Source organism: Bos grunniens, chromosome 3 (genome assembly GCF_055505025.1).
Source record: "Bos grunniens cultivar Pamir isolate PY7600 chromosome 3, Bosgru_T2T1.0, whole genome shotgun sequence".
Taxonomy (NCBI): domain Eukaryota; kingdom Metazoa; phylum Chordata; class Mammalia; order Artiodactyla; family Bovidae; genus Bos; species Bos grunniens.
Window position 1 is genome coordinate 91,134,786 of NC_141167.1, and position 26,047 is coordinate 91,160,832.

The 26,047-nt window shown below is 42.5% G+C and overlaps 1 protein-coding gene across 4 annotated transcripts in view; it reads left to right on the forward strand.

The window, feature by feature from the left end:
* Positions 1 to 9,191: 9,191 nt before the first annotated feature.
* The window catches only part of LRIG2 (leucine rich repeats and immunoglobulin like domains 2), a 66,469-nt gene continuing 49,613 nt past the window's right edge, over positions 9,192 to 26,047 (forward strand). For 2 of the 4 annotated variants that reach the window (XM_086391916.1, XM_086391917.1), the window contains exon 1: positions 9,192 to 9,686. In XM_086391916.1, coding sequence (XP_086248042.1) covers positions 9,448 to 9,686 — 239 coding nt within the window. In that variant the 5' untranslated portion in view covers positions 9,192 to 9,447. Of the gene's footprint in view, positions 9,687 to 13,287; positions 13,425 to 22,462; positions 22,574 to 26,047 lie in introns of those variants that run through there. The other 2 variants (XM_086391919.1, XM_086391918.1) reach the window with 2 other exon arrangements.

The following is a 26,047-nucleotide window of genomic DNA, read 5'->3' on the forward strand; positions in this document are numbered from 1 at the left end:
ATATGCAGATTAAACCCATAATGAGACCACTTCACACCTGTCAGAATGGCCATTATCAAAAAGACCACAAATAGCAAATGTTGGCAAGGATGTGGAGAAAAGGGAATGAAAACTGTTGGTGAGAATGCAAATTAGTGCAAGCACTATGGAAAACAGTATGGAGGTTCCTCAAAAAAATAAAAGTAGAGCTACCATATGACCCAGCAATTCTACTCCTGGGTATCTATCCAAAAAAAAAAAAAACAACCCACAAAACACTTAATTTGAAAAGGTACCTGCACTGCAATATTCATTGCAGCATTATTTATAATTACTAAGATATGGAGGTTACTGAAGTGCCAACCAACAGATGAATACATACAGAAGTGGTATATACATACCACTGAAGTCATTCAGTTGTGCCTGACTCTTTGTGACCCCCTGGATAGTAGCCTGCACCAAGCTCCTCTGTCCATGGGATTTTCAAGGCAAGAGTACTAGAGTGGGTTGCCATTTCCTTCTCCAGGGAATCTTCCCAACCCAGGGATTGAACCCAGGTCTCTCACATTGTAGACAGACACTTTTACCATCTGAGACACCAGGGAAGTCCATATCCATACAATGGGATATTATTTAGACCTAAAAAAGAATGAAATTCTGCCATTTGCAACAAGGCGGATGGAACTAGAGAGTATTATGGTTAGTGAAATAAGTCAGACAGAGAAAGACAAATATTCTGTTATCACTTGTGTGTAGAATCTAAAACATTAACCAACTAGAGAATACAACAGAAAAAAAACAAACTTGCAGATATAGAGAACAAACCAGTTGTTACCATTGGGAAGCAGAAAGTGAGAGGGACAAGATAGGCATATGGGATTTGTTGCTGTTGTTTAGTCCCTAAGTCATGTCCAACTCTTGGGACCCCATGGACTGTGGCCTGCCAGGCTTTTTTGTCCACGGGATTCTCCAGGCAAGAATACTAGAGTGGGTTGCCATTTCCTTCTCCAAGGGATCTTCCCGACCCAGGAACCGAACCTGGGTCTCCTGCATTGCAGGCAGATTCTTTACCGATTGAGCTATGAGGGAAGCCCTGTGTAAAATAGATAAGCAGCAAGGACATACTGTACAACACAGGGAAATATAACCATTATTTTGTAATAACTTTAAACAATTATTCATGTGTTTTTGGCTGTGCTGGGCCTTTATTGCTGTGTGTGGGCTTTGGGCTTCGGTAGTTGCTGCACGCTTACTCGGTAGTTGTGGCATACAGGCTTAGTCGCCAGTGGTGTGTGGGCTCTTCCCAAGGACTGAATCTATGTCCCCCGCCAGTGGTGTGTGGGCTCTTCCCAAGGATTGAATCTATGTCCCCCAAATTGGCAGGTGGATTCCCAACCACTGGACCACCAGGGAAGTTCCTGTCATAACTTTAAATAATCTATAAAAATATGGAATCACTATGTTGAACACCTGAAACTAATACATATTATTATAAATCAGCTGTAGTTCAATTTAAAAATCCTTGTACCTTTAATATTTTTGCTTGTATCTGTTAGGACCTCTTTCTGTACTTGTTACAACCTCTAGTACACTGTTGTGTAGCAACAGTGATAGGCATCCTTATCTTGATCCTAATGTAAAATAAATATTTTTTAATATTTCACTGTTAAGTATGAAGTTTGTTGTTGCTTTTTGGTAAAGGCCTTTTATCACTTTAGGGAGGTTCACATATTCCAAGCTGGTGAAGAGTTTTACAATGAATATGTCTGGAACATTACGCTTTATACACATATGTGATACACCTCAGGCTCCCCAGGTGGCACTAGTGGTAAAGAACCTGCCTGCCAACAGAGGAGACGCAAGAGACACAGGTTTAATCCTTGGGTGGGGAAGATCCCCTGGAAGAGGGCATGGCAACCCACTCCAGTATTTTTGCCTAGAGAAACCTATGGACAGAGGAGCCTAGTGAGCTACAGCCCATAGCATCACAAAAAGGTGGACACGACTGATGTAAGTGACTTAGCTCACACATAGATGATATACCTCATATAGTAGATGTTTACAAGTATCTTAGATGGTATATGTGACCTATATCATATATCATATACTAGGATATGTGTGTGTGTGTCAAAAAAGAAAAGCCTTATAGTTATTTCAGTACATATATCTCTGTACTGAAATAGAGACAATGGGAGATATAATGGGAGATAGATATGGAAGATGGGGCAGCTAAATTTTAACAAGGTGGTGTTATACAAAGGTCTGGAACAAGGTAGCCAAAGTAAGCAGTTTTATTTTTCTTTTTAAAAATATTTATTTATTTGGCTGTGCTAGGTCTTAGTTGTGGCAAATGGGATCTTTAGTCATGGCATGTGGGATCTAGTTTCCTGACCAGGGATTAAACGGGGGCCTCTTGCATTGGAAGCTCAGAGTCTTAGCCACTGGACTACCAAAAAATCCCAACCTGTTTTATTTAGGAGTCTGGAACTGAGTTATCTCTGCTTGTAGATCACACTGAACTCTAAAGGTACTATGGCACCCAAGGATTAATTAGATAATTCTAGAGCAATGAATACAAAACTCTTTATTCCATTTTTAATGAGAAGCGAATCACTAAACTCTTTATTAAAAACATGCATTTGCTAAATCTATTTGGTTACATGGGGGGTTATACTGTGATTCTCTTTATTTGGAGTTTTTTCACACTAAAATAGTTTCAAAAGGAAAATTTTCTTTTATTTTTTAAAGGTTTATTTATTTAATTTATTTACGGTTGTGCTGGGTCTTTGCTGCTGTGCTCAGGCCTTCTCCAGTTGTGGTGAGCTGGGCTTACTCTCTAGTTGCGGCGCACAGGCTGCTCATTGCAGTGATTTCTCTCGTGGAGCGTGGGCTCTAGGCATGCATGCTTCAGTAGGCATTGGGCTTAGTTGTCCCGCATCAGAGATCGAACCCATGTCCTCAGCCTTGGCAGGTGGATTCTTTACTTGAGCCCCAGAAAAATGTTTAGATGACTTTATTAAGTAGAGTGTAATCTCATCATCTAGTCATTTATCAAACATTTATTGAATGTTTATTATGTGGCAGTATCTGTGCTAGTCTGTTTGGGAGTATAAAGATATATAAGGTACATATAAGTGCTATCAAAATGGAAAAAATAATGTGCAGAAGAAATTAAGAGCTGGGAGGGACACCTTGCGGGTGTGACCTGCACCACTTATTGGAAAAGACACTGGCTAGAGAGCCCTTTAGTACGTCTAAAGGGCCCATGGGGAGCTTTGAAACTATAATGCACAGTGGTACTAAGATGCCTCATTGTTTTTTTCTTTTTTTTTGTGGGGCTCTTTTCTAGGCCCAGTTTCTTAGTTGAGGTTGTTAAGCATTCTCAACAGCAGGGAAGTGAGGCTAAGAGCAAGTTTCACTCTGCTCTCTTGGTTTTTTAAGTTTAGTTTGCATTGGAGCATTGGATATGTCCTTGAGTCCAAGAAATATTTCAATATTAAGAAACAGAAAAAGGTCCTTAAAACCATAATTGTGACTCCAAACCTGCCATGGGAAGATTGATTTTTATTACTTTCTAGGATAACTCTATGACCTAGGCATTATCATTCACTTTAACCTGCTCAGGTTTTTAATTTACAAGTCAGAAAACCCACAGTAATGCCAGCTTGCCTCTGTTTCTGGCTAAGTTAGTTTAACCTCTCTGGGCTTGTTTCCTCAACAGTAGTAACTGTCTTGCCAACTTCATAGTAGTTGAGAGATCAGACCATGTAACTGATGTAAATGCTCCTTGAAGAGCATAAAAGCACTATATGTAAGTGGACTATCACTATTATTCTTAATGTCTATTCATAATCTTGGGTATAACATATGACTGAATGAATATAAGGCTGTAATCAAGCAGGACCCTATGGGGCCTTCCCTCATATCTTCTGCTTTAGCTCCTGTCTGAAGTACCTAGATAACAGTATTTGATGCACATTTCCTGAGTTGTTTTACATATGTGAAAGTTCAGTTCAGTTCAGTTCAGTCACTCAGTCATGTCCAACTCTTTGCAACCCCATGGACTGCAGCACGCCAGGCTTCCCTGTCCGTCACCAACTCCCGGAGTTTACTCAAACTCATGTCCATCGAGTCAGTGATGCCATCCAACCATCTCATCCTCTGTCATCCCCTTCTCTTCCCACCTTCTATCTTTCCGAGCATCAGGGTCTTTTCGAATGAGTCAGTTCTTCGCATCAGTTGGCCAAAGTATTGGAGTTTCAGCGTCAGCATCAGTCATTCCAATGAATATTCAAGACTGATTTCTTTTAGGATGGACTGGTTGGATCTCCTGGTTAGACTCTTCTTGCGAGTAAGGGACTCTCAAGAGTCTTCAAAAAAATCAATTCTTCGGCACTCAGCTTTCTTTATAGTCCAACTTTCACATCCATTCATGACTACTGGAAAAACCATAGCTTTGACTAGATGGACCTTTGTTGGCAAAGTAATGTCTTTGCTTTTTAATATGCTATCTAGGTTGGTCATAACTTTCCTTCCAAGGAGAAAGTGTCTTTTAATTTCATGGCTGCAGTCACCATCTGCAGTGATTTTGGAGCCCCCCCAAAATAAAGTCTCTCACTGTTTCCACTCTTTCCCCATCTATTTGCCATGAAGTGATGAGACCGGATGCCATGATCTTAGTTTTCTGAATGCTGAGTTTTAAGCCAACTTTTTCACTCTCCTCTTTCACTTTCATCAAGAGGCTCTTTAGTTCATCTTTGCTTTCTGCCATAAGGGTGGTGTCATCTACAAATCTGAGGTTATTGATATTTCTCCTGGCAGTCTTGATTCCAGGTTGTGCTTCATCCAGTCCAGCATTTCTCATGGTGTACTCCACATATAAGTTAAATAAGCAGGGTGACAATATACAGCCTTGATGTACTCCTTTTCCGATTTGGAACCAGTCAGTTGTTCCATGTCCATTTCTAACTGTTGCTACTTGACCTGCATATGGATTACTTAGGAGGCAGGTTAGATGGCCTAGTATTCCCCTCTCTTTAAGAATTTTCCAGTTTGTTGTGATCCACACAGTGAAAGGCTTTGGCATAGTCAATAAAGCAGAAGTAGTTGTTTTTCTGGAACTGTCTTGCTTTTTTCATGATCCAATGGGTGTTGCCAATTTGATTTCTGGTTCCTCTGCCTATTCTTCTTTTTTTTTTTTTTTCCTCTGCCTATTCTAAATCCAGCTTTAACATCTGGAAGTTCATGGTTCATGTACTATTGAAGCCTGGCTTGGAGAATTTTGAGCATTACTTTGCTAGCATGTGAAATGAGTGCAGTTATGCAGTAGTTTGAACGTTCTTTGGCATTGCCTTTCTTTGGGATTGGAATGAAAACTGACATTTTCTAGTCGTGTGGCCACTGCTGAGTTGTCCAAATTTTCTGGCATACTGAGTGCAGCACTTTCACAGCATCATCTTTTAGGATTTGAAATAGCTCAACTGAAATTCCATCACCTCCACTAGCTTTGTACATAGTGATGCTTCCTAAGGCCCACTTGACTTCACATTCCAGAATGTCTGGCTCTAGGTGAATGATCACACCATCATGATTATCTGGGTCATGAAGATCTTTTTTGTATAGTTCTTCTGTGTATTCTTACCACCTCTTCTTAATATCTTCTGCTTCTGTTAGGTCCATATCATTTCTGTACTTTATTGTGCCCATCTTTGCATGAAAACTTCCCTTGGTATCTCTACTTTTCTTGAAGAGATCTCTAGTCTTTCCCATTCTATTGTTTTCCTCTATTTCTTTGCATTGATCACTGAGGAAACCTTTCTTATCTCTCCTTGCTATTCTTTGGAACTCTGCATTCATATATGGGTATATCTTTTTCTCCTTTGCCTTTTGCTTCTTTTCTTTTCTCAGCTATTTGTAAGGCCTCCTCAGAGAACCATTTTGCCTTTTTGCATTTCTTTTTCTTGGGGATGATCTTGATCCCTGTCTCCTGTACAGTGTCACAAACCTCTGTCCATAGTTCTTTAGGCACTCTGTCTATCAGATCTAATCCCTTGAATCTGTTTGTCACTTCCATTGTAAGGGATTTGATTTAGGTCATACCTGAATGGTCTAGTGGATTTCCCTACTTTTTTCAATTAAGTCTGAATTTGGAAATAAGGAGTTCATGATCTGAGCCACAGTCAGCTCCCAGTCTTGTTTTTGCTGACTGTATAGAGCTTCTCCATCTTTGGCTGCAAAGAATATAATCAATCTGATTTCAGTGTTGACCATCTGGTGATGCCCATGGGCAGAGTCCTCTTGTGTTGTTGGAAGAGGGTGTTTGCTATGACCAGTGCGTTCTCTTGACAAAAGTATATTAGCCTTTGCTCTGTTTCATTGTGTACTCCAAGGCCAAATTTGCCCGTTACTCCAGGTATTTCTTGACTTCTGCATTCCAGTCCTCTATAATGAAAAGGACATCTTTTTTGGGTGTTAGTTCTAGAAGGTCTTGTAGGTCTTCACAGAACCGTTTAGCTTCTTCAGCATTACTGGTCGGGGCATAGGTTTGGATTATTGTGATATTGAATGGTTTGCCTTGGAAACGAACATTGACCATTCTGTCATTTTTAAGATTGCAACCATACTGCATTTTGGACTTTTATTGTCTATGATGGCTATTCCATTTCTTCTAAGGGATTCTTGCCCACAGTAGTAGATATAATGGTCCTCTGAGTTAAATTCACCCATTCCAGTCCCTTTTGGTTCTCTGATTCCTAAAATGCCGATGTTCATTCTTGCCATCTCCTGTTTGACCACTTCCAATTTGCTTTGATTAATGGACCTAACATTCCAGGTTCCTATGCAATATTGTTCTTCACAGCATCGGACTTTACTTCCATCACCAGTCACATCCACAATTGGGTGTTGTTTTTTTTTTGGCTCAGTCTCTTCATTCTTTCTGGAGTTATTTCTCCACTGATCTCCCATAGCATATTGGGCATCTATCAACCTGGGGAATTCATCTTTCACGGTCTTTTCTTTTTGCCTTTTCATGCTGTTGATGGGGTTCTCAAGGCAAGAATACTGAAATGGTTTGCCATTCCCTTCTCCAGTGGACTGCGTTTTGTCAGAACTCTCCACTATGTCCTGTCCATCTTGGGTGGCCCTATATGGCATGGCTCATAGTTTCATTGAGTTAGACAAGGTTGTGGTCCATGTGAACAGATTGGTTAGTTTTCTGTGATTGTGGTTTTCATTCTGTCTGCCCTCTGATGGATAAGGATAAGAGGCTTATGGAAGCTTCCTGATGGGAGAGACTGATTGAGGGGGAAACTGGGTCTTGTTCTGATGGGCAGGGCCATGCTCAGTAAATCTTTAATCCAATTTTCTGTTCGTGGGGCTATGTTCCCTCCCTGTTATTTGACCTGAGGCCAAACTATGGTGGAGATGAAGTTAATGGCAACCTCTTTCAAAAGGTCCCATGCAGCACTGCTACACTTAGTGCTCCCGACCCTGCAGCAGGCCACCATGAACCCATGCCTCTGCTGAAGACTCCTGGACACTCATGGGCAAGTTTGGGTCAGTCTCTTGTGGGGTCACTGCTCCTTTCTCCTGGGCTCTAGTGCACACAAGGTTCTGTTTGTGCCCTCCAAAGTGCCCAGTGCCCAGTCCTGTATAAGCTCTGGTTGCTCTATGGTGGGGTTAATGGAGACCTCCTCCAAGAGGGCTTATGCCATGCCCAGATCTGCTGCACCCAGAGTTCCTGCCCCTGCAGCAGGCCACTGCTGACTGGTACCTTTGTAGGAGACACTCAGACACACAGTTCTGGCTCAGTCTCTGTGGGTTCTCTGGGTCCTGGTATACCCAAGGTTTGTTTGAGCCCTCTGAGTGTCTCTGGTGGGCATGGAGTTTGATTCTAAATGCGATTTCATCCCTCCTACCATCTTGCTGGGCTTCCCGGGTGGCTCAGAGGTTAAAGCATCTGCCTGCAATGAAGGAGACCTGGGTTCGATCCCTGGAGAAGGAAATGGCAACCCACTCCAGTATTCTTGCCTGGAGAATCCCATGGACGGAGGAGCCTGGTGGGCTCCTCCAGGTTAACCCGGTGACACCACCCTGTTACCTCACTGTCAGTCAGAGAACTGTGCCTGAGTTGATCACACACTCTGTGACCCCTGCCCTCACTTGGCCTTTTTGTAGCTCAGCCGGTAAAGAATCTGCCTGCAGTATAGGAGACCCACTCCAGTATCCTTGCCTGGAAAATCTCATGGATGGAGGAGCCTGGTGGGTTGCAGTCCATGGGGTCGCAAAGAGCTGGGCACAACTGAGCGACTAACACTTATTTACTAAAACCTTTTTTGTGTGCCTGAGCCACCAGTCTCTCTGCATGACCCTCAATAAAACTTTCTCTTCTCCAAACTCTTACATTTCAGGTTGTTTGGCCTTACTGTGCCTTGGTCATATGAATTCACACTAACAAGGTGGCCAGACTTCACTGTTCTTGTTACATTTTCCACAGGCTCTGCTTTAGAATAAAAAAAATTCCTCACACCCAAGCCTTTTCTTTGTTGACAGTTCAACAGTCTCTGTCTATATGTCCTGCTTGCTTCTGTGAGAGTGAGTGTAAATACACCACAGCATTCTCCGAATCAGAGGAAAGAGGAGTATTTTCCTTAAACACATGCCTTGCAAGTGTGGCCCCATCAACATTTACTGAACTCCAAGACAGAACAGAAGCTGGAGGTACACAGATGAATAAATAGGTTGTCTGCTCTGATGAGCGTAAGAGTCCACCAACGGATGGGGCTTCCTTTTAGGAGACTGGGAGTTGCCTTGCATTTGCAGGAGCCATAGACGAGCAGGATTTGCAGAGGAGGCCCAAGCTTGGCTCTGGAGTCCAATGGGCTGATGAAAGCTCCCGCACCCCCTTAGTGTTTGCCACTCGGAGGCACCTCTTCTGCCATTCCCCTTACTTGATGCCCAGAGACGATTAAAGATCCTTTTCTAGTACCATAGCAGATACATTGCAAATCAGGACTTCGGACTTCAGCGCTTCTGCCCTCACTCCCTCCTAAGGAGCCACTGCGCCCTCCAGCGGAGAAATGGCAGTGGAACTCCAGGGGCCGCCCCCAAGCTCTGGACACCTTAAAGTCCTCCTTAAGGAGCTCGCTGTCTCCGACACCTCCCCTCGTGGAGTCCCGCCCCTACGCGCCTCGTCCTGTGGCACCGATTGGTTGGCTCCTGTGCGTGAAGACGTTGCGTCGTGGGGCGGGGCGAAGCAGCGTTGACCACAGGGCCTGTGTTCTGTGTCCTCGGCCGCCGCCCCCGCTGCCGCTCTGTATCCGCCCCTCGCCTTCCTTTAGAGGGTACAGGCGACCGCCGTTTCTCTGGGTGGTCGCGCAGCCACCAGACGTCTCCGCCGAGCTGCTTTTTCTAGCTGGCTGCTGTTCTCTGCTGGGTCCAGGTCTGGGGGGTGGGGAGTAGGGAAAAATGGCGCCGGCGCCCCAAGGCGTTCGGGAGGAGCCGCTGCTGGAGTGTGGGTCAAGATTGCTTTCCCGACTGCTCTTCCTCGCTCAGGCAGTGGTGCTCCTGCTGCCAGCCGCCCGTGCAGGCCTCTGCCCGGTGCCCTGTTCCTGCCGCATCCCGCTGCTGGACTGCAGTCGCAGGAAACTACCAGCGCCCAGCTGGAGGGCGCTGTCGACCTCGCTGCCCCCCGATGCCGTCAGCCTGTGAGTAGAGTTGCTGGGCGGGGACCAAAGGAAAGCAGGGGAGAGTGGGTGGGTGCTCCCCCTCTCAGAGGGGCAGGAGAGAGATGCTTGGCCGGAGGGTGCGGCCGGGAGCCCAAGTTCTGAAGGGAAATGCCATTGCGATGTTGTGAACTTTTCGGGAGGATGGTGGGAGCCTGAAATCCTGGTGTTAAGGTTCTGGAGACTTGTATGAAGACCACAGTTAAAATTCTCGGGACCAGGGAATATGTGAGTCCTGGGCTGGGAGGAGTTGGGGCGGGATGCTGTTAAGGGCTCGCTGGTTCTGGGCACCGGCATTGGCTCTGAATGGTTGGGGCTCCTCGGCCACTTTGGGCTGCATCATCCAGTGCATCAGCTTGAATGATCCCCAGGTATGTGGTTTTATATCCTTTTCATGAAGACTTGTCTACTCTTTTTTTGGCTGCCGTTCACGTTTTGGCAGGTTTTGTGCTGTTTTTGATATTTAACTGGGTTAAAATTTCATGTGTTACTACATCCAGTACTACCTCGAACAAGCATTTTTATAAATAGAATTTTTGTTCTACTTTAAGAGTCATTGTCTGCCGTCTATGGGGTCGCACAGAGTCGGACACGACTGAAGCGACTTTGCAGCAAGAGTCATTGTAAAGAAGAAGACTTATCCTTGACAGAATTAAGTGATGTGCATTTCCTTGTGGCAAATAACCTAAGAATCAGTACTCTTTGTTTATGTATAAGAAGCAAGTACAGTGGTTGGATGAATTCTTCTGGGGACTCCATTGCTGAGTCCTCGTCTTGACAGGCCTGTGTTAGACAGTGGCACCTGGAGAGTTCATTAGTCTGAGTCAGCCTGATGGCATTAGGAACAACAGTAGGTATTAAATGCTGCAATTATGGAGCTTCTTAACCACTAACATACAGTTATTTTCCTGCCACTAACTGAACAATGTATTTATTAATTGACAGACTTCTAATAGAGTCGTCTCTGAAAAAAGTCCTGTCACACACATGAAAAATAGCTGGAGGTGTGACTAAAAATAGCTCGAGGGGCTGTTGGATGTTTGACAGAAAACAACAAAATTCTGTAAACAATTATCTTTTAATTAAAAAATTAAAAAAGAAATGGAATACAAGTAGAATGTCTCTGTTTGCAGTGGTTAAAGCATTTATACATTTGTAAATAGGTTATGTTAGGAAAGAAAGCTACCTTGTAAATTCCTTGAGGAAATTCATGTTAACAACCAAGTGTTGTCATAGCATAGATCTGCAGTGTAATAATATGGTGTTTTCTGTTGTTTTATGATAGTGACACCTTTAACTAATTCTGATTCTGTTGACACAGATAAAAGGTAAAAATTTATATCAATGTGCAGCACAGTCTGAATTAAACCTAGCATGCTGCTGCTGCTGCTGCTGTAATGCAACAAGTACCTTTTCCTAAGAAATTCTTGAAACAGCTATCTGATTATGACAAACTACATCTGGTGCAGGTTTAAAAACAACACAACTTCATGTAGCTGTAATTGAAATAAATGTGGCCTACTTTTCAAGCTCATCCATTGGTAGATAAACAATAATTAGCAGTGGTTTCATGCCGGATACATTTATTTTGTGTTGAGGTTTGATTTTTGTGTAATGAAGACAAATTGCCCAAAGCCAAATAAAATTCAAAAATTTTGTGTCCTCTAGTGAAATTGACATTTTCAGTTGAAGTGAGATGCCTTGGAGAGCAGTTCTCTTGAAGAAATGTAACTGGAGGGAAGTCTTACATTAGCAAAAGAACTCTTAGGATATTAAAAGATGGGATTGTGCTATTTTAAACTGAGAAATGTAACATTTAAAAAAAAAATCAGTTGCTTTCAGCTATGAAACCACCAGTGTACATGGGTTTATGTATTTTTGAATCTTTAAAACACATGCAGTGCTTTAAATTATTAATGATTCAAACTCAAATGCTCTAACTTGTAGTCATCAGAAAGTTGGCAGACAAAATTCATTAATCCTGGGTTCTAAAATATGTATCTGTCCCCAGTTACAGGCTTCCCAGGTGGCTTACTGGTAGAGAATCCACCTGCCAATGCAGGGGATGCAGGTTTGATCCCTGGGTTGGGAAGGACCACTCCAGTATTTTTGCTGCGAAAATCCCATGGACAGAGGACCTGGCGGGCTACAGTTCATAGATTCACAAAGAGTTGGACATGATTTACTGACTTAATATAAATGCCCCAGTTACTGACACAGAGCCCCTGAAACCCTTGTAATTTCCAAAGTGATAGGAGAACTAGGAGCGCCTTTCATTTTTGTGTTTGGCCTTTGACCCTGATTCCTGACATAGAACTCATACATCTCTTAGAATTTTCTGGATGATAGGAATGTCTTTTGACCAAATGAAGTGACTTTTAGTTGGCTCCAGGATGGCTTCAGGATGGGGGCTGGTCACCAGAAAGACTAAGCTGTGATTAGAAGCTTGGAACTTTCAGCCCCATCTCCCCTCCCCATCCTCCTGAAAGAGGAGAGGGGCTAGAGATTGAGGTAGTATTTGATCATGCTTGTGTGATGAAGCCTTCATAGAAGTCCTAAAGTATGGAGTTCAGAGAGCTACTAAGTCGGTGAACACATCCACAGGGCGTTATGCTGTGAGGGTGGTGCATCCCAACTCCATGGAGACAGAAGCTCCTGCACTGGAGCCTTCTGGATCTCACCCTCTGTATGTCTCATCTGGCTCTTCATGTGTGTCCTTTATTGTATTTTTTATTATATAGTAAACCGGTAAATGTAAGTAAGTGTTTGCCTGAGTTCTGTGAGCTGCTTTAGCAGGTGGTTGAATCTAAGGAGGTGGGTCTTGGGAACCTCCAATTTATACCAGGTTGACGGAAGTTGCAGGCAACGTGGGGACTTGTGATTGGTGTCTGAAGTGGGAGGCCGTCTTGTGGGACTGAGCCCTTAAGCAGTGAGGTCTGCAGTAATGCCAGTTAGTGTCAGAATTGAATTGAATTGCAGAATATCCAGCTGGTGAAGGAGAATTGGTTGGTGTTGGGGGGAAAAAGCGCACATCTGGTGTCAGAAGTACTGTATGTGTGAGTAAAGGAAAAAACCAGTGACAAAAATTTTTTGCTTGACCAAACTTCAGTCAGGTTCCTGAACCTTATCCCAGACCATTTCTGCACATTCTTGTAAAATGTAGTTTTAGCAGTATCTCTACTGAGTCAGTGTAGTGGGAATCCCCCATCCTCAGTGTCTGATCAGATTCCTCCACCTATACCACCCCCCAGGTGATATTTGATTACCCTGGCCTGTCTTCAGCAAGAATCCTGTTGGATCTGTTTAGTTAAAAACCCCCTTACCTTGATGTTTACTCTTAGTAATTTTCCATTCACCAACCCTACTTTGCTCCTTAGCTGTGAGTTTCCTCTTATTCATGGAGTATTCAGAGTTAAGCCCACTCTCTTTTCCCCAACTTCAAAACTTCTTTGCAGTGGTTCCTATATGGAGAAAGCATCCCCAAAAGTCTTCCTTATCATGCTTTAACAAGTATCATTGAATATTTCTTTCCTTTTAACAGTTTGTGGTGCCACAACTCGGGATAGGATCAGATTCATCATTGGACCCCCGGACCTCTCACCCAGGACCCTAAGTGCATACCTTTGAAGTCTTTATCTTCACTCCTGACTGATTGATCGGGGATCCATTGGTGAGTCCGACTCCTGAACCATTGCACCGGACAAACATCTGTGGAAGCTGGTAAGGACAGATTTAGATTTTTAAGAGTCTGAGTACAGTTGACCTTGAACAACATGGATTTGAACTGTAAATAAATACTCCAGTACTACACAGTCCATGGTTGGTTGAATCCACAGATGCAGAACCTTGAATACAGAGAAACCTCATGTTTGGAAGGCAATTACAAGTTACCTGTGGATTTTTAACTTTGCACATGGTCGGTACCCCTAACCTTCATCTTGTTCAGAGGTCAACTGTATGCTCCAGAAAATGGGATAGAGTCCTAAATAAACACAGGCTGGGTTAGAGTCCCAGATTCTGTGTTTGTAAGAAAGCTCAGTTAGAGTCCTAGGCTTCTTTGTTTGAACCGTACTTACTGGCCTGGAAATCTCTTCTTCCTAGCTCTGTTTTTCCTGAGTGGGGATTATTCCTTGACTCCTTACACTGGAAATCTTTCTTCCTGGCTGTCTGTGAGGCCTCTCTCTCTCTTGGGTCCTACTTCTTCCATGAGAACTCATCAGATGGCCCAAACCCCCTTCTTGAATCCCTGCTGACTCTGTCTGCGTCCATTCTTGTTGTCATGCTTTTATTGAGAATAATGTGGAATTTCACTGACTTCTTTGGGAAACTGGAGATCTTTCTACACTGACTCCTCTAAGCCCTCTCCTTTCTCTTTGCTTCTACTCCTCTTTTGCTCTCTCACCGCCTTCAGTCTTTCTTCCAATTCCCTTGAATCCTATGATACATGTGTGCGTGCTAAGTCACTTCAGTTGTGTCCGACTTTTTGCAACCCCAGAGACTGTAGCCTGCCAGGCTCCTCTGTCCTTGGGGTTCTCCAGACAAGAATACTAGAGTGGATTGCCATTTCCTTCTCCAGAGGCTCTTCCTCACCCAGAGATTGAACCCATGTCATGTGTCTTACATCTCCTGCATTGGCAGGCAGGGTCTTTACCAGTAGCACCACCTGGGATATGTCTCCCTCAAAATCCCTTCATCCTTCATCCGTATGTCCACCCTGCTAAACCTTTTTTCACCTCCATCTTTATAGTCACTTGAACTTTGGACCTCCTGCTGTCCACTGGAGACTATAAAGAAACTTAGGGACCCCCAAAAACAACTGAAAAAGAAAAAGGCTAATTGGAAATACTCTGGATGTTTTCACCAGTTGAATGGGCTTTGGAGACATCCATATAAGTCTCTTGATATCTCCTCAGTCAACACCTAAAAAATTTGGTCCATAGTCTCCATATGATTACGTATTAGGGCAAGGGAAGGTGGTCTGTACAAAATCGGTAAACAGATAACCTTAACTTGTCCCATTTGCCATAAACACAACTCACATAAAAATACAGTGAAAATGCAAGAGGTTATTATTTTATGTAAACCAGTAAGTTTATATTTCTGTGTTTACTAACTTATGACTAAAATTTTCCATTGAAAACTGAGATCTCTTAGAATCTGTATGTTTATATAGGTCTGTAGATATGTTGTAGATACGAGAATTTTTCTATTTCTAGATGATATTACCAAATTAATTTATAAAATCCAGGTCTGTTCAAATTGGCTTAGAGATAAATAAGCGATTACATAAGTATTCCTGATGCAAAACTAGAATCCCAAAGTTTTATTGGATTATTGATCCGCTCCTTTTAAGATCTGCTCAGTAGTTGTGGTACGTGGGCTTAGTTGCCCAGTGGCATGGGGGATCTTCCTGGACCAGGGATAGAATGCTAGTCCCCTGCAAGTGGATTCCTAACCATTGGCGCACCAGGGCGGTCCTTCCTGTGCCTTTGCCTTCTAAGTAATCTTTCTAGGAAACAAAGATTTTGTATCTTATCAAAATAATTTCCTGTATTTCATGTTGTCTTTTTCAGATCTTTGATTACTTTAAAAAATTGAGTTGTCTCTTATTAGAAGAGCTATTTTTTTTTTTTAAGGAACTGTGAGCCTTTGAAATCTTTTTTCACTTTGTTTAAATGGATTACTACGTATTATTTCACAATGACCTGTGATCTTAGTCAGATTTTTAAAACTTTTTGATATTTTTAACGTCACAAAATCAAATTCTGAATGGAATCTGTTTGATTTCATACTAACTTTGAGACTTTCCAGAGGGTCCCTGGAAAATCTCAAAGGATATGTCTCTGACCTTGTAAAAGGATCAGATCAGATCAGTTGCTCAGTCGTGTCCGACTCTTTGCGACCCCATGAATCGCAGCACGCCAGGCCTCCCTGTCCATCACCAACTCCCAGAGTTCACTCAGACTCACGTCCATCGAGTCGGTGATGTAAAAGGATACGTTAAACTAATTAGGTTTATTTGATATTTTAAATTACATGAGAAGCATAGTAAATAAATGAGGACAAACCTTAGGTTATACACGTATGGATATAAGTTACTAATATAGGTGTTTCAGAAAAGTTACGAAGTTCATAGAGATATGAAATAGCCTTGTTGTCTGGTTGTTAGGTTGAAGTATTGTATGCCACAGAGGTAGATAATTTTCTTTATCAAATGAACTCTCATCAGAACTTTAATCATAGCCATTTTAAGTCTTTTTTCATTCACGAACAAGTTGTTGTTTTACTCTCCTTCTCTGAAAGTATAAACAGTCAGTCACAGGCAAGACTGCTCCATGATGGCATCAGGAAGGCCATGCCACAAGACTGAGAATTTCCAGAAGTAGTGAAGCTGATGAATTGATAAAACTGTTAACCCAAGATCAAGTAGAATAAGAATTAATTACATCAGACTGATAAACTAATGAGAATGGTTATAATTTTTTATCACTCTTTATTTGAAGCAGTGCTGGTTCTTTAATGTTTTTTCCTTCAAATTTAAATAACCTTTTTCTTTTCTGTTGTGTTATGTATAGCTTACAACAGTAATACCTTTGTGAACAAAGAAGAAACAGTTACTTTTTCTCCCTACCTGGTTCCTCCAGAATTCAGAAACTTTTAGCTAGTACTCTTATTTTCATGACAGTGTAGTAATTTGAATAAGTTCAATAATATGCTCTTGTAACAGGATTGAACTTGGAAATGATTGATATATTACCATGGCTTTGGTTGAAATGTTATATTGAGGAGTGAACTGTGTATGGAATCTGGTTTAAGCTACCAAGGTTGAGGTCATGGACCAGTGTTCTTGGGAAAACTGGCCTGGTATCTGGGTGATAAGGTTCCCAACCCCATAAGTGAGTAAGGAAAGTTGCTTCTGGGCTGGCTCAGGACCCGTAGGATATCTTGGGGACCCCAAGAAAAGCGAAATTCTCCTGAATCTTTAGGAGTGGGAGATAAAGTCTGGTGGCTGCTTCCTGAGCTGTCTTCCTAGCCTCGAGAGGCTTTTAAAAGCCTAATCTGAGTTTTCTTTCAGCAAGTTTCTTATATGGCCTACTTATATGGTCAGTCACTATTCCTGCTGCACTTATGTAAATAATCAGGACAAATCTAATGAGATCGGAATTTGTAAGCAAGAGTTAAAAGGTTGACTGTAGAGAGAAAGTTTTTTGTTTCAGTATAAAACTGTAATGCAGTCTTGTGAATTCTGTCTTGCTCATTGGCCAGTCCTTACCACATTTTCAATTCTAGTTTCCTCTGATATCTGGCTATGACGCTCCAAACTGATGTTTGCAGTTTTTCTCCCACCCTCCTGACGTGGCATCCCTGAGAACTAAAATTGCTGTTTTCCTGAAATTGTGCAAGATGAAGCTGGATGACTTGGTATAAACTTGAAAAAAAAGACCACGACACCTTGCATATGGGCAGCCTCTGTGCCTGCTGAATACTTAGTGCCATCACCACAGACATTCAAACTGCAAACCAGGAAACTTCAGGTGACCACTGCCATCCTCACTCTACCATTAAAAGATGCTTCAAGCTCAAAATCTAAGAATCCCAACCGGCTGCGTCTGGGTTGAGAAACTGGGTCTCTAGCTATTAATTTTGGTTTCTCTTTTATTTTCATAGAAACTGCCATTATTAAATGCTTGACTGCTGGCACCATTGAGCAAATATCCACTAAAACCAAGTCTCCACAGAAGGTTTACCCTGGTCCTTCATGAGCAAAAGACCACTGAGTGAGAAAACAGACTTACGTTTCTCCTGTCTTTAAACAGAAAGGGGCCTGACAAAGATTCTTTGACTACATTTTAATTGGACTCCTGAACCACCTTCTACTAGGCTCATCTGTATACTTCCTTGTAAGATGCAGTTTTAGCAAGAATCCTGCTAAGTCAGTTTAGCAATAAACCCCTGATATCTGATCACCCTTGACCTATGATCTGGTTTCTCATCTTCTGCCACCTCTTAGGTGATGTCTAATCACCATGGATCATCTTCAGCAAGAATCCACTTAGGTCTGTTTAGCCAGAACCCCCCTTACCCTTGTTGTTTCCAGTTTTCCATCCATTGACCTTGTCTGTCCACCCTGCTTCATGGCTATGAGTTTGTATTAGCCCATGCAGTATTTGGAGTTGAGCTCAATTTCTTCCCCCACTGCAGAATTTCATCATTTTAGTCCCTGTACTCATAAAGATAACCTGCATCACCTTGAATAAAGTCTTTCTTACCAGGTTTTAACAAGTGTCATTGATTATTTTTTCTTTTAGCACAGGGAGTTTTTCCTGGACATTTGGTATCACAGGAGTGAGACTTGCTAGAATGGACCTGGCTCATGGAAACATGGTTTGGGAAGAGAAAGGATAAAAGGCAGGGGATACAGAACCTTTGATTCCTGGGAGAGCATGTGGTCACCCATGGTATGGAGCAGCAGCTTTGCTGCTCTCAGTTACTAAAGGTGAAAGTTACCAATGGAATTTAGAGATGAATCCAATTCCCAGCATGTTGGTCCACTGGATGCATAAGGACATGGAAACTAATAAGGTGAAATGTTTAATCTCTTGGTTGTTGTGATAACCAAATTATAATAGTTGACATTGAAATAATGTAATATAATGCTTCTGCTGCTGCTAAGTCACTTCAGTTGTGTCCGACTCTGTGCAACCCCATAGACAGCAGCCTACAAGGCTCCTCCGTCCCTGGGATTCTCCAGGCAAGAACAGTGGAGTGGGTTGCCATTTCCTTCTCCAGTGCAGGAAAGTGAAGTCATTCAATCGTGTCCGACTCTTCGAGACCCCATGGACTGCAGCCTACCAGGCTCCTCCGTCCATGGGATTTTCCAGGCAAGAGTACTGGAGTGGGTCGCCATTGCCTTCTCCTTGTAATATTATGAGTAAGAGCTAAAAATTGAAATTAAAAGCGAGTCCTGAGTCAGACCTTGATATTGGACCAAGGTCAGATTTCACTAAGTCAGAGCTTTGGTCATTGGCCCAAAGCTGCCCACCAAGGAAAAAATTATGCAAGGACAGCAGAAAGTGCCTCTTAGACCTCTGGTCACCAAGAATGTAGCCAGGGTGGGAGGAGAGGAAAACCAAGAAACTACTGAAATCAGGCAGTATAGTGTGAAGAAGACATTTGCTTTTGTAGATCAGTAATACCAGCTAACTGAAGACCAAGGCATACCCTGAAGAACCTTTATTAAAATGGATTGTGGAGTAATTAGGAACAGTATCTGGTTTTAGATGCTACAGTGGAGAAAAGCATGTTTGAGTTGATGAAGGACCCACAGCTTAGCGTGAAACAACTACTGATGGCCATATGTGATTCAGACACAAAGCAGCTTATTCCTGAGGGAACAGCCAGCCTAATGGATTGGACAGAAGCCACTGTAACGTCTCTTTATGCCTGAAAAAGAGGACTGCCCACCTCCTCCAATAAATATTAAGTGAAAACAAACAGTGTGTTTCGTATATAAGCCATGTGGGTTTATCTTTCCGATAATTGAGATAGTCAGCTGCTGAATAGTTACCCAGTCCATGGTAAATGCTGTGGTTGAGGGGGAACTCTTATATGGACACCCCATATAACCTTGCTGATGCAAAGCCAAGGGACAGATGGGGAAGCCTTTTGCATTTGCTGCTTCAGCTTGTCCTTTGGATCTTATATAAGTAAGTAAGTGTTAGTTGCCCAGTCATGCCTGACTCTTTGCAACTCCATGGACTGCAGCCCACCAGGCTCCTCTGTCCATGATATTTTCCAGGCAGTGATACTTGAGTGGGTTGCCATTTCCTTCTTCAGGGGATCTTCCCAACCCAGGGATTGAACCCAGGTCTCCTGCACTGCAGGCAGATTCTTTACCGACTGAGCTACAAGGGATCTTACATAGATGCCAATAGAAACATTAGGTTAGTAATAATGAGGAAAGGCAAAGGAGAGAGTCAAGGAACTGATCTTAGCAAGGTGAACATTTTTAAACAGGTTTTAGAAATGTGGGGAATAAAGCAAATATTTTTAGCAAAACGAAACCGGGAACAATCATGGGATCCAACCTATGGAAAGCAGAATAGAGAATGGAAGGCTTTAAGATGACTTTTAAGAAATGGGATGAATAAAACGGACTTTAATGGGGTTGAAACAAAGGCTTTAATACTGCACTATCCAAGGCTGGGCAGGCTGAAGGGACCTCTTCCTGATCCCCGGAGAGTAAAGGGCCTTGAATCTGCTCTGTTTAATAGTTTGAAGAAGTCTAAAAGTCCAAAGACTGAGAGTGCAGTGAAGAACATGACCAGCAAATGCTTGAGTCATTGGTTAGGCAGATTAAATGGGATAAAAACTGACCCAAAGGGGGACTTCTCAGGCAGTCCAGTGGTTGGGATGCCACACTTCCCACCTCTACTGCAGGGAGTGTAGGTTTGAACCCTGGTCGGGGAACTAGTATCCCGCATGCCTTGTGGCATGGATGAAAAAAAAATTGACAAAGAGGACCAGGGTCCCTTGGCTCAGCCTATGGTGGGAGTACCGTGAAACCTTTTGCAGTAGAGTGGATAATGGTTAGAAGGCAGAGAATTTGCCAGGATTTTTTGATAGGAGAGCATCTTGCCCTCTGGTACCAAAACCATTTGTGAAATCTGACGCAGCTGAGAACATAAAAATATAAGAGTTGATAAGTAGGAATGTTTAAACAGGCTTTATGTAAAAAAGCTGTATCTTCTTTATCTGAATATTTTATGGGAATGGGTGTTACATCTGGGGATTGCTTCTCTTACTTAGTATTGTAAAATGAAAACCTGTTAATATCAGCCCTAGTGGAGACTACAGTTAAGAATGTAAGGTTAAAGTTTGTAGGAGAATGATATGTTTGATCAGACTTTTTACCTGATTATATAATGAGGACAGACATTGTATCTGATCAGGGAGTGTTTCCTCTACCACATAGTATCATAAAACAGAAGGCATGTAAATCTACCCTTCGAGCAATATTAATTGGACCTGCTAAGTGGGAGCCAATCAGATGGACCAGGCCCACACATCATAGGGTAGAAGCTGGAGTGTTGGTATGAACAAATTCTCTGTGTGATATCCCTGTGTGTACCTGAATGCCTCCCAGCAACAACTACTAGGACTTCAGACTGCAGAATTCCCAGTTGAAGGGTAGCTGTTGGCTTGCTACCACACATTCATTGAAACTGCCACTATGACTAAAACTCATAAAGTAATCTTGAAATATGAAATAGTCATGGTGTGTTGCATAATGTCTGATAAACACTCCAGGGGAGGGCAGTGCCCAGAAGAGTAATAAAGTGGAAATGGTTTACACAGGATCATACTGCCTGGGGAATGTGAGGAGGAGATCCTGAAGAGTAGGGAGCCTCTTTTCCCCTAGGACTGGCTCTGGAACTGTGTGAAGAGCTGCTGGGTTCTCTTATCACCTAGCAGTGTCCTATAACTGACCAGCAAAGAGTTGCTTAGTTTTTGAATGACAGTTGCAAGGTGAATGGACAGCATTCTATTTGGAAGGTCATCACTGATTGAAGAAGGTAAGGACATGAGCTAATTGGGTTGAATTGCATGCTGTTTTCCTAGAGTCCTCTTCTTTCCTAGAGTAGGAATTGAACAGTGGTAAAAGCCCTGTGTTTGAGTTTGACTCATGGGCAGTGGCCAGGCCATATGGTCAGGCAGAAGAGCAGTGAAAACCTGGCCTGTGTAAGGAATGCCCTTAAGGGGCAGAACCCTGTGGGAATTACTGTGGGAATTTGAAGGGTGTATTAAAGTGGGACTTTCTTGATGCCCACCAGGAGAAGCCCCTTCTAGGTTCAGAAGGTGAATAGGATCAATAAGCCAATACACCTGTGTGCTTTCTTGAGGTGGCCACCTGGGTCCCTGAATGAGTAGATACGGGGACACTGCAGGAATGCAGAGATAGTCTGAATCTATAGACATAGTTGTCTTGTACCCCTGAGGCATGAAATGATGGTAATCATTGACAGAATAATGTTCTGTCTTCAAGTGAAAGAGACAAAGACAGCAGATGGTTGTGTCAGATTGCTCTGGTGGAAAGGCTTGAACATAGCTGGTAAATGAGCCTGGTGCTGGTAGGCCTGAGGGGCTACAAATGAGTCCTGATAGAGTAGATACTGACTCTGGACCAGGCTTTGTTTACCTGATGGTAGATGCCAATGTTCAAGGGTGCTTTAAAAGAACCAGAAAGTGAAAATTAAGTCGCTCAGTCGTGTCCGACTCTGCAACCCCATGGACTGTAGCCCACCAGGCTCCTCCGTCCATGGGATTCTCCAGGCAAGAATACTGGAGTGGGTTGCCATTAACCAGAAGAGAAGATAATTGTACCAATTTAGATGGTTGACCGCCATCTCTTCACATCAAAGTATATACCTTATAGGCCATAATGTCCCAACAGTGGGCAGAGAGAGATCCTCCTCAGGGTACTAGTTTGATGGAGAACTGGAATGGGCAGTTAAAACATTGGTTATTTAAGATGGGGGAGATAAAGACATGAAGGGCTGGCTTATTATATACCATCAAAGTGTACTCACAACATGGGGTGTGGTTAAAGGAGTGGCCGTACTCTATAGGTGAGTCTGGGGAAGAGGGTATGGAATGACTGTGCACTTCTTACCAAGGGAGAAGAATGCTGGTGTAATAACTATACTTTTTTCTTTCTTCCCCATATCATATCAGCTTTTTTCACCTGCTTGATGCAGTGGTTACCAGGACCAGGGCTGCAAATATAAGTGCTGGAAATGGATGATTTTTAAGCAAGAAACTAACTCTAATTTAAAATTTGGGGTCAAGGTTCCTAAGTGTCTAGTTGGGTATGTTGTGCTTTCATTCCATCTCGCAAAATTGAGGTCAACAGTGAATGTCTCTATATTGCCTGGTGGTAGAAATAGCCCAGTAGTTCTGTACCTGTGTAACCTTACCCTAAATGAATGAGTGGATTGAAGGGGAGGAACTTGCTAAACTAGTATTGCTGTTTGTTATCTAGATCAGCACAGTGGCTGAACCTGATGTTCCTTCTAAAGTTGGAAGAGTTTGGGTTGGAAGAGCTGAAGATAAAGAAATAAATGGGTGGTTATAGTGAGGGAAATCCAATATTAACACCTCAGAAGGGCTCAGAGTAGTAGATGATATCATATCTTAGTTCAACCAGACAACTAAAAGAATGAAATCGTATGTTTGCCTAGACCATACCTGCATTTGGAACCTGACAAGATTAACTGGAAGCGTGCAAACCCAAGTGGCCTTGCCTGGAAATTTATTTTTCATATCATATGATGACGGATGGTCCAGTTATTAATGACTGAATGGGATTCTAACAATATGCCAGTGTCTTTTTTGAGTTGTGTGTCATTTTGCTGTAAAGGGGGTTGGCCAGAGACCAAGAGTGTGAAGTAACAAAATATGTGAATTGATCTCTGCCCCCGGTTCCCGGCACAAAGCTGAAACCCTTGTGATTTCCAAAGTGAAAAGAGTATTTGGAATGCGCGCTGGTCTAATATTTGTTTTTAGACCCTTGATTCCTGACAAAGAGCTCCTACATCTCTTGGGATTTCCTGGGTGATAGGAGTGTCTTTTGACCTAATGAGGTGACTGTTAGTAGGTTCCAGATAGCTTCAGGACGGGGGCTGGTCACCAGAAAGACCAAGCTGTGGTTAGAAGCTTGGAACTTTTCAGCTGCATTCCCCTGCCCCCTCCATCCTCCTGAAGAAGGAGAGTGGGTAGAGATTGAGGTAGTACTTGATCATGCCTGTGTGATGAATCCTCCATAAAAATCCTGAAAGTATGGAGTTGAGAGAGCTCCTGAGTTGATGAATACACCTGCTGGTAGGTATGCTGTGAGGGGGCTTCATCCCAACTCCATGGAGACTGAAGCTCCTGCTCTGGACCCTGCTGGATCTCCCCCTGTGTGTGTCTTCGTCTGGCTGTTTATCTGAGTCCTTTATCATATTTTCTTATTTTATAGTAAACTAGTAAACATATGTGATTTCTTGAGTCCTGTGAACTGTTCTAGCAGGTGTTTGAATCCAAGGAGGGGGTCATGGAAACCTCCAGTTTGTAGCCAAGTCAGACAGAAGTGGGTAACATGGGGACCTTCTATTTGTGATTGGTGTCTGAAGTGGGGATGGGGGCAGTCTTGTGGGACTAAACCCTTAACTTATGGGGTTTGCACTGACTCTAGTTAGTGTCAGAATTGAATCGCAGGATATCCAGTGGGTTTTGGAGAATTGGTTCGTGTGTGGGGGAAACCCCAAAATATCTGGTGTTAGGAGCATTGTGTGTGTGAGTAAAGATAAAATTTTTTTTCCTGGACAGAAACTTTATTTATTTTTAGGTACTGTCTGTAAAAATTTTTTATATTGACTTACAGTGTTGTGTTAGTTTCAAGTGCACAGCAAAAGGATTCATTATATATATATATATATTCATGTATCTATTCTTTTTTAGGTTCTTTTAGCATATAGATTATTACAGAATATTGAGTAGAGTTCTCTGTGCTGTACAGTAGGTCCTTGTTGATTATTTTATATATAGTGTATATTTTGCTAATCCCAAATTCCTAATTTATCCTTCCCTCCCATGTTTCCCCTTTGGTAACCATAAGTTTGTTTTCAAAGTCTGTGATTCTTTCTGTTTGTAAATAAGTTCATTTTTACTAAAAAAAGATTCCATATGTAAGCAGTATGTGATATTTGCCTTTCTCTATCTGATTTAGTATGATAAATACTTCACTTAGTATGACCATCTCTAGGTCCATCTATGTTGCTGAAAATGGCATTATTTAATTCCTTTTTATGGCCGAATAATATTCCACTGTGTATATGTACTACATTGTCTTTATCCATGCTTCTGTCAGTGGACATTTAAGTTGCTTTTGTGTCTTGGTTGTTGTAAATGGTGCTGCAGTGAACATTGGGATGCATGTATCTTTTCATACTGTGGTTTTCTCTGGATATATGCCCAGGAGTGGGATTGCCGGATCATATGATAGTTCTAGTTTCAGTTCTTTAAGGAATCTCCATACTTTTCTCCATAGTGGTTGAACCAGTTATAGGTTCTGGGGTTTTTTCGGTCATGTTACTTGGTTTGCAGGATCTTAGTTCCCTGACCAGGGATAGAAGCCAGGCCCCTCAGTGAAAGCATCGAGTCCTAATCACTGGACTGCCAGGGAATTCCCTAGATACTGTCTTTGCATGTCAGAAACTTCTAAATTTTATTCGGTTATTTAAAAACTGACTGGATTCTTCATGAGTGGTGAGGGCTGTATCACACTGTTCTGATTTTACACCTCTACCACCCCCTATACACAGAGAATTGAAGGACCAGGTGTATTAGTTAATTTTTTGTTTGTTTCAAGTAAGGGCATTAGAACCCCTCTTCTCCAACATTTGTTTTTATGGTCATGATTACTGTGATACTGAATGGTTTGCCTTGGAAATGAACAGAGATCATTCTGTCATTTTTGAGATTGCATCCAAGTATTGCATTTTGGACTCTGTTTACTATGATGATTACTCCATTTCTTCTAAGGAATTCTTGCCCACAGTAGTAGATATAATGGTCATCTGAGTTAAATCCACTCATGCCAGTCCATTTTAGTTCACTGATTCCTAAATGTCGATATTCACTCTTGTCATCTCCTGTTTGACCACTTCCAACTTGCCTTGATTCACGGACCTAACATTCCAGGTTCCTATGTAATATTGCTCTTTACAGCATTGGACTTTACATCCATCACCAGTCACATCCACAATTGGGTGTTGTTTTTGCTTTGGCTCAGACTCTTCATTCTTTCTGGAGTTATTTCTCCACTGATCTGCAGTAGCATTTTGGGCACCTACTGACATGGGGAGTTCATCTTTTAGGGTCCTTTTTGCCTATTCATGCTGTTCACAGGGTTCTCAAGGCAAGAATACTGAAGTGGTTTGCCATTCCCTTCTCCAGTGGACACATTTTGTCAGAACTCTCCACCATATCCCATCCGTCTTGGGTGGCCCTACATGGCATGGCTCATAGTTTCATTGAATTAGATAGGGCTGTGGTCCATGTGATCAGTTTGATTAGTTTTCTGTGATTATGGTTTTCATCCTGTCTGCCCTCTGATGGGTAAGGTTAAGAGGCTTATGGAAGCTTCCTGATGGGAGAGAGTGACTGAGAGCAAAACTGGGTCTTGTTTTGATGGGCGGGGATATGCTCAGTAAATGTTTAATCCAATTTTCTTTTGAAGGGCGGGGCTATGTTCCCTCTGTGTTGTTTGACCTGAGTCCAAACTATGGTGGAGGTAATGA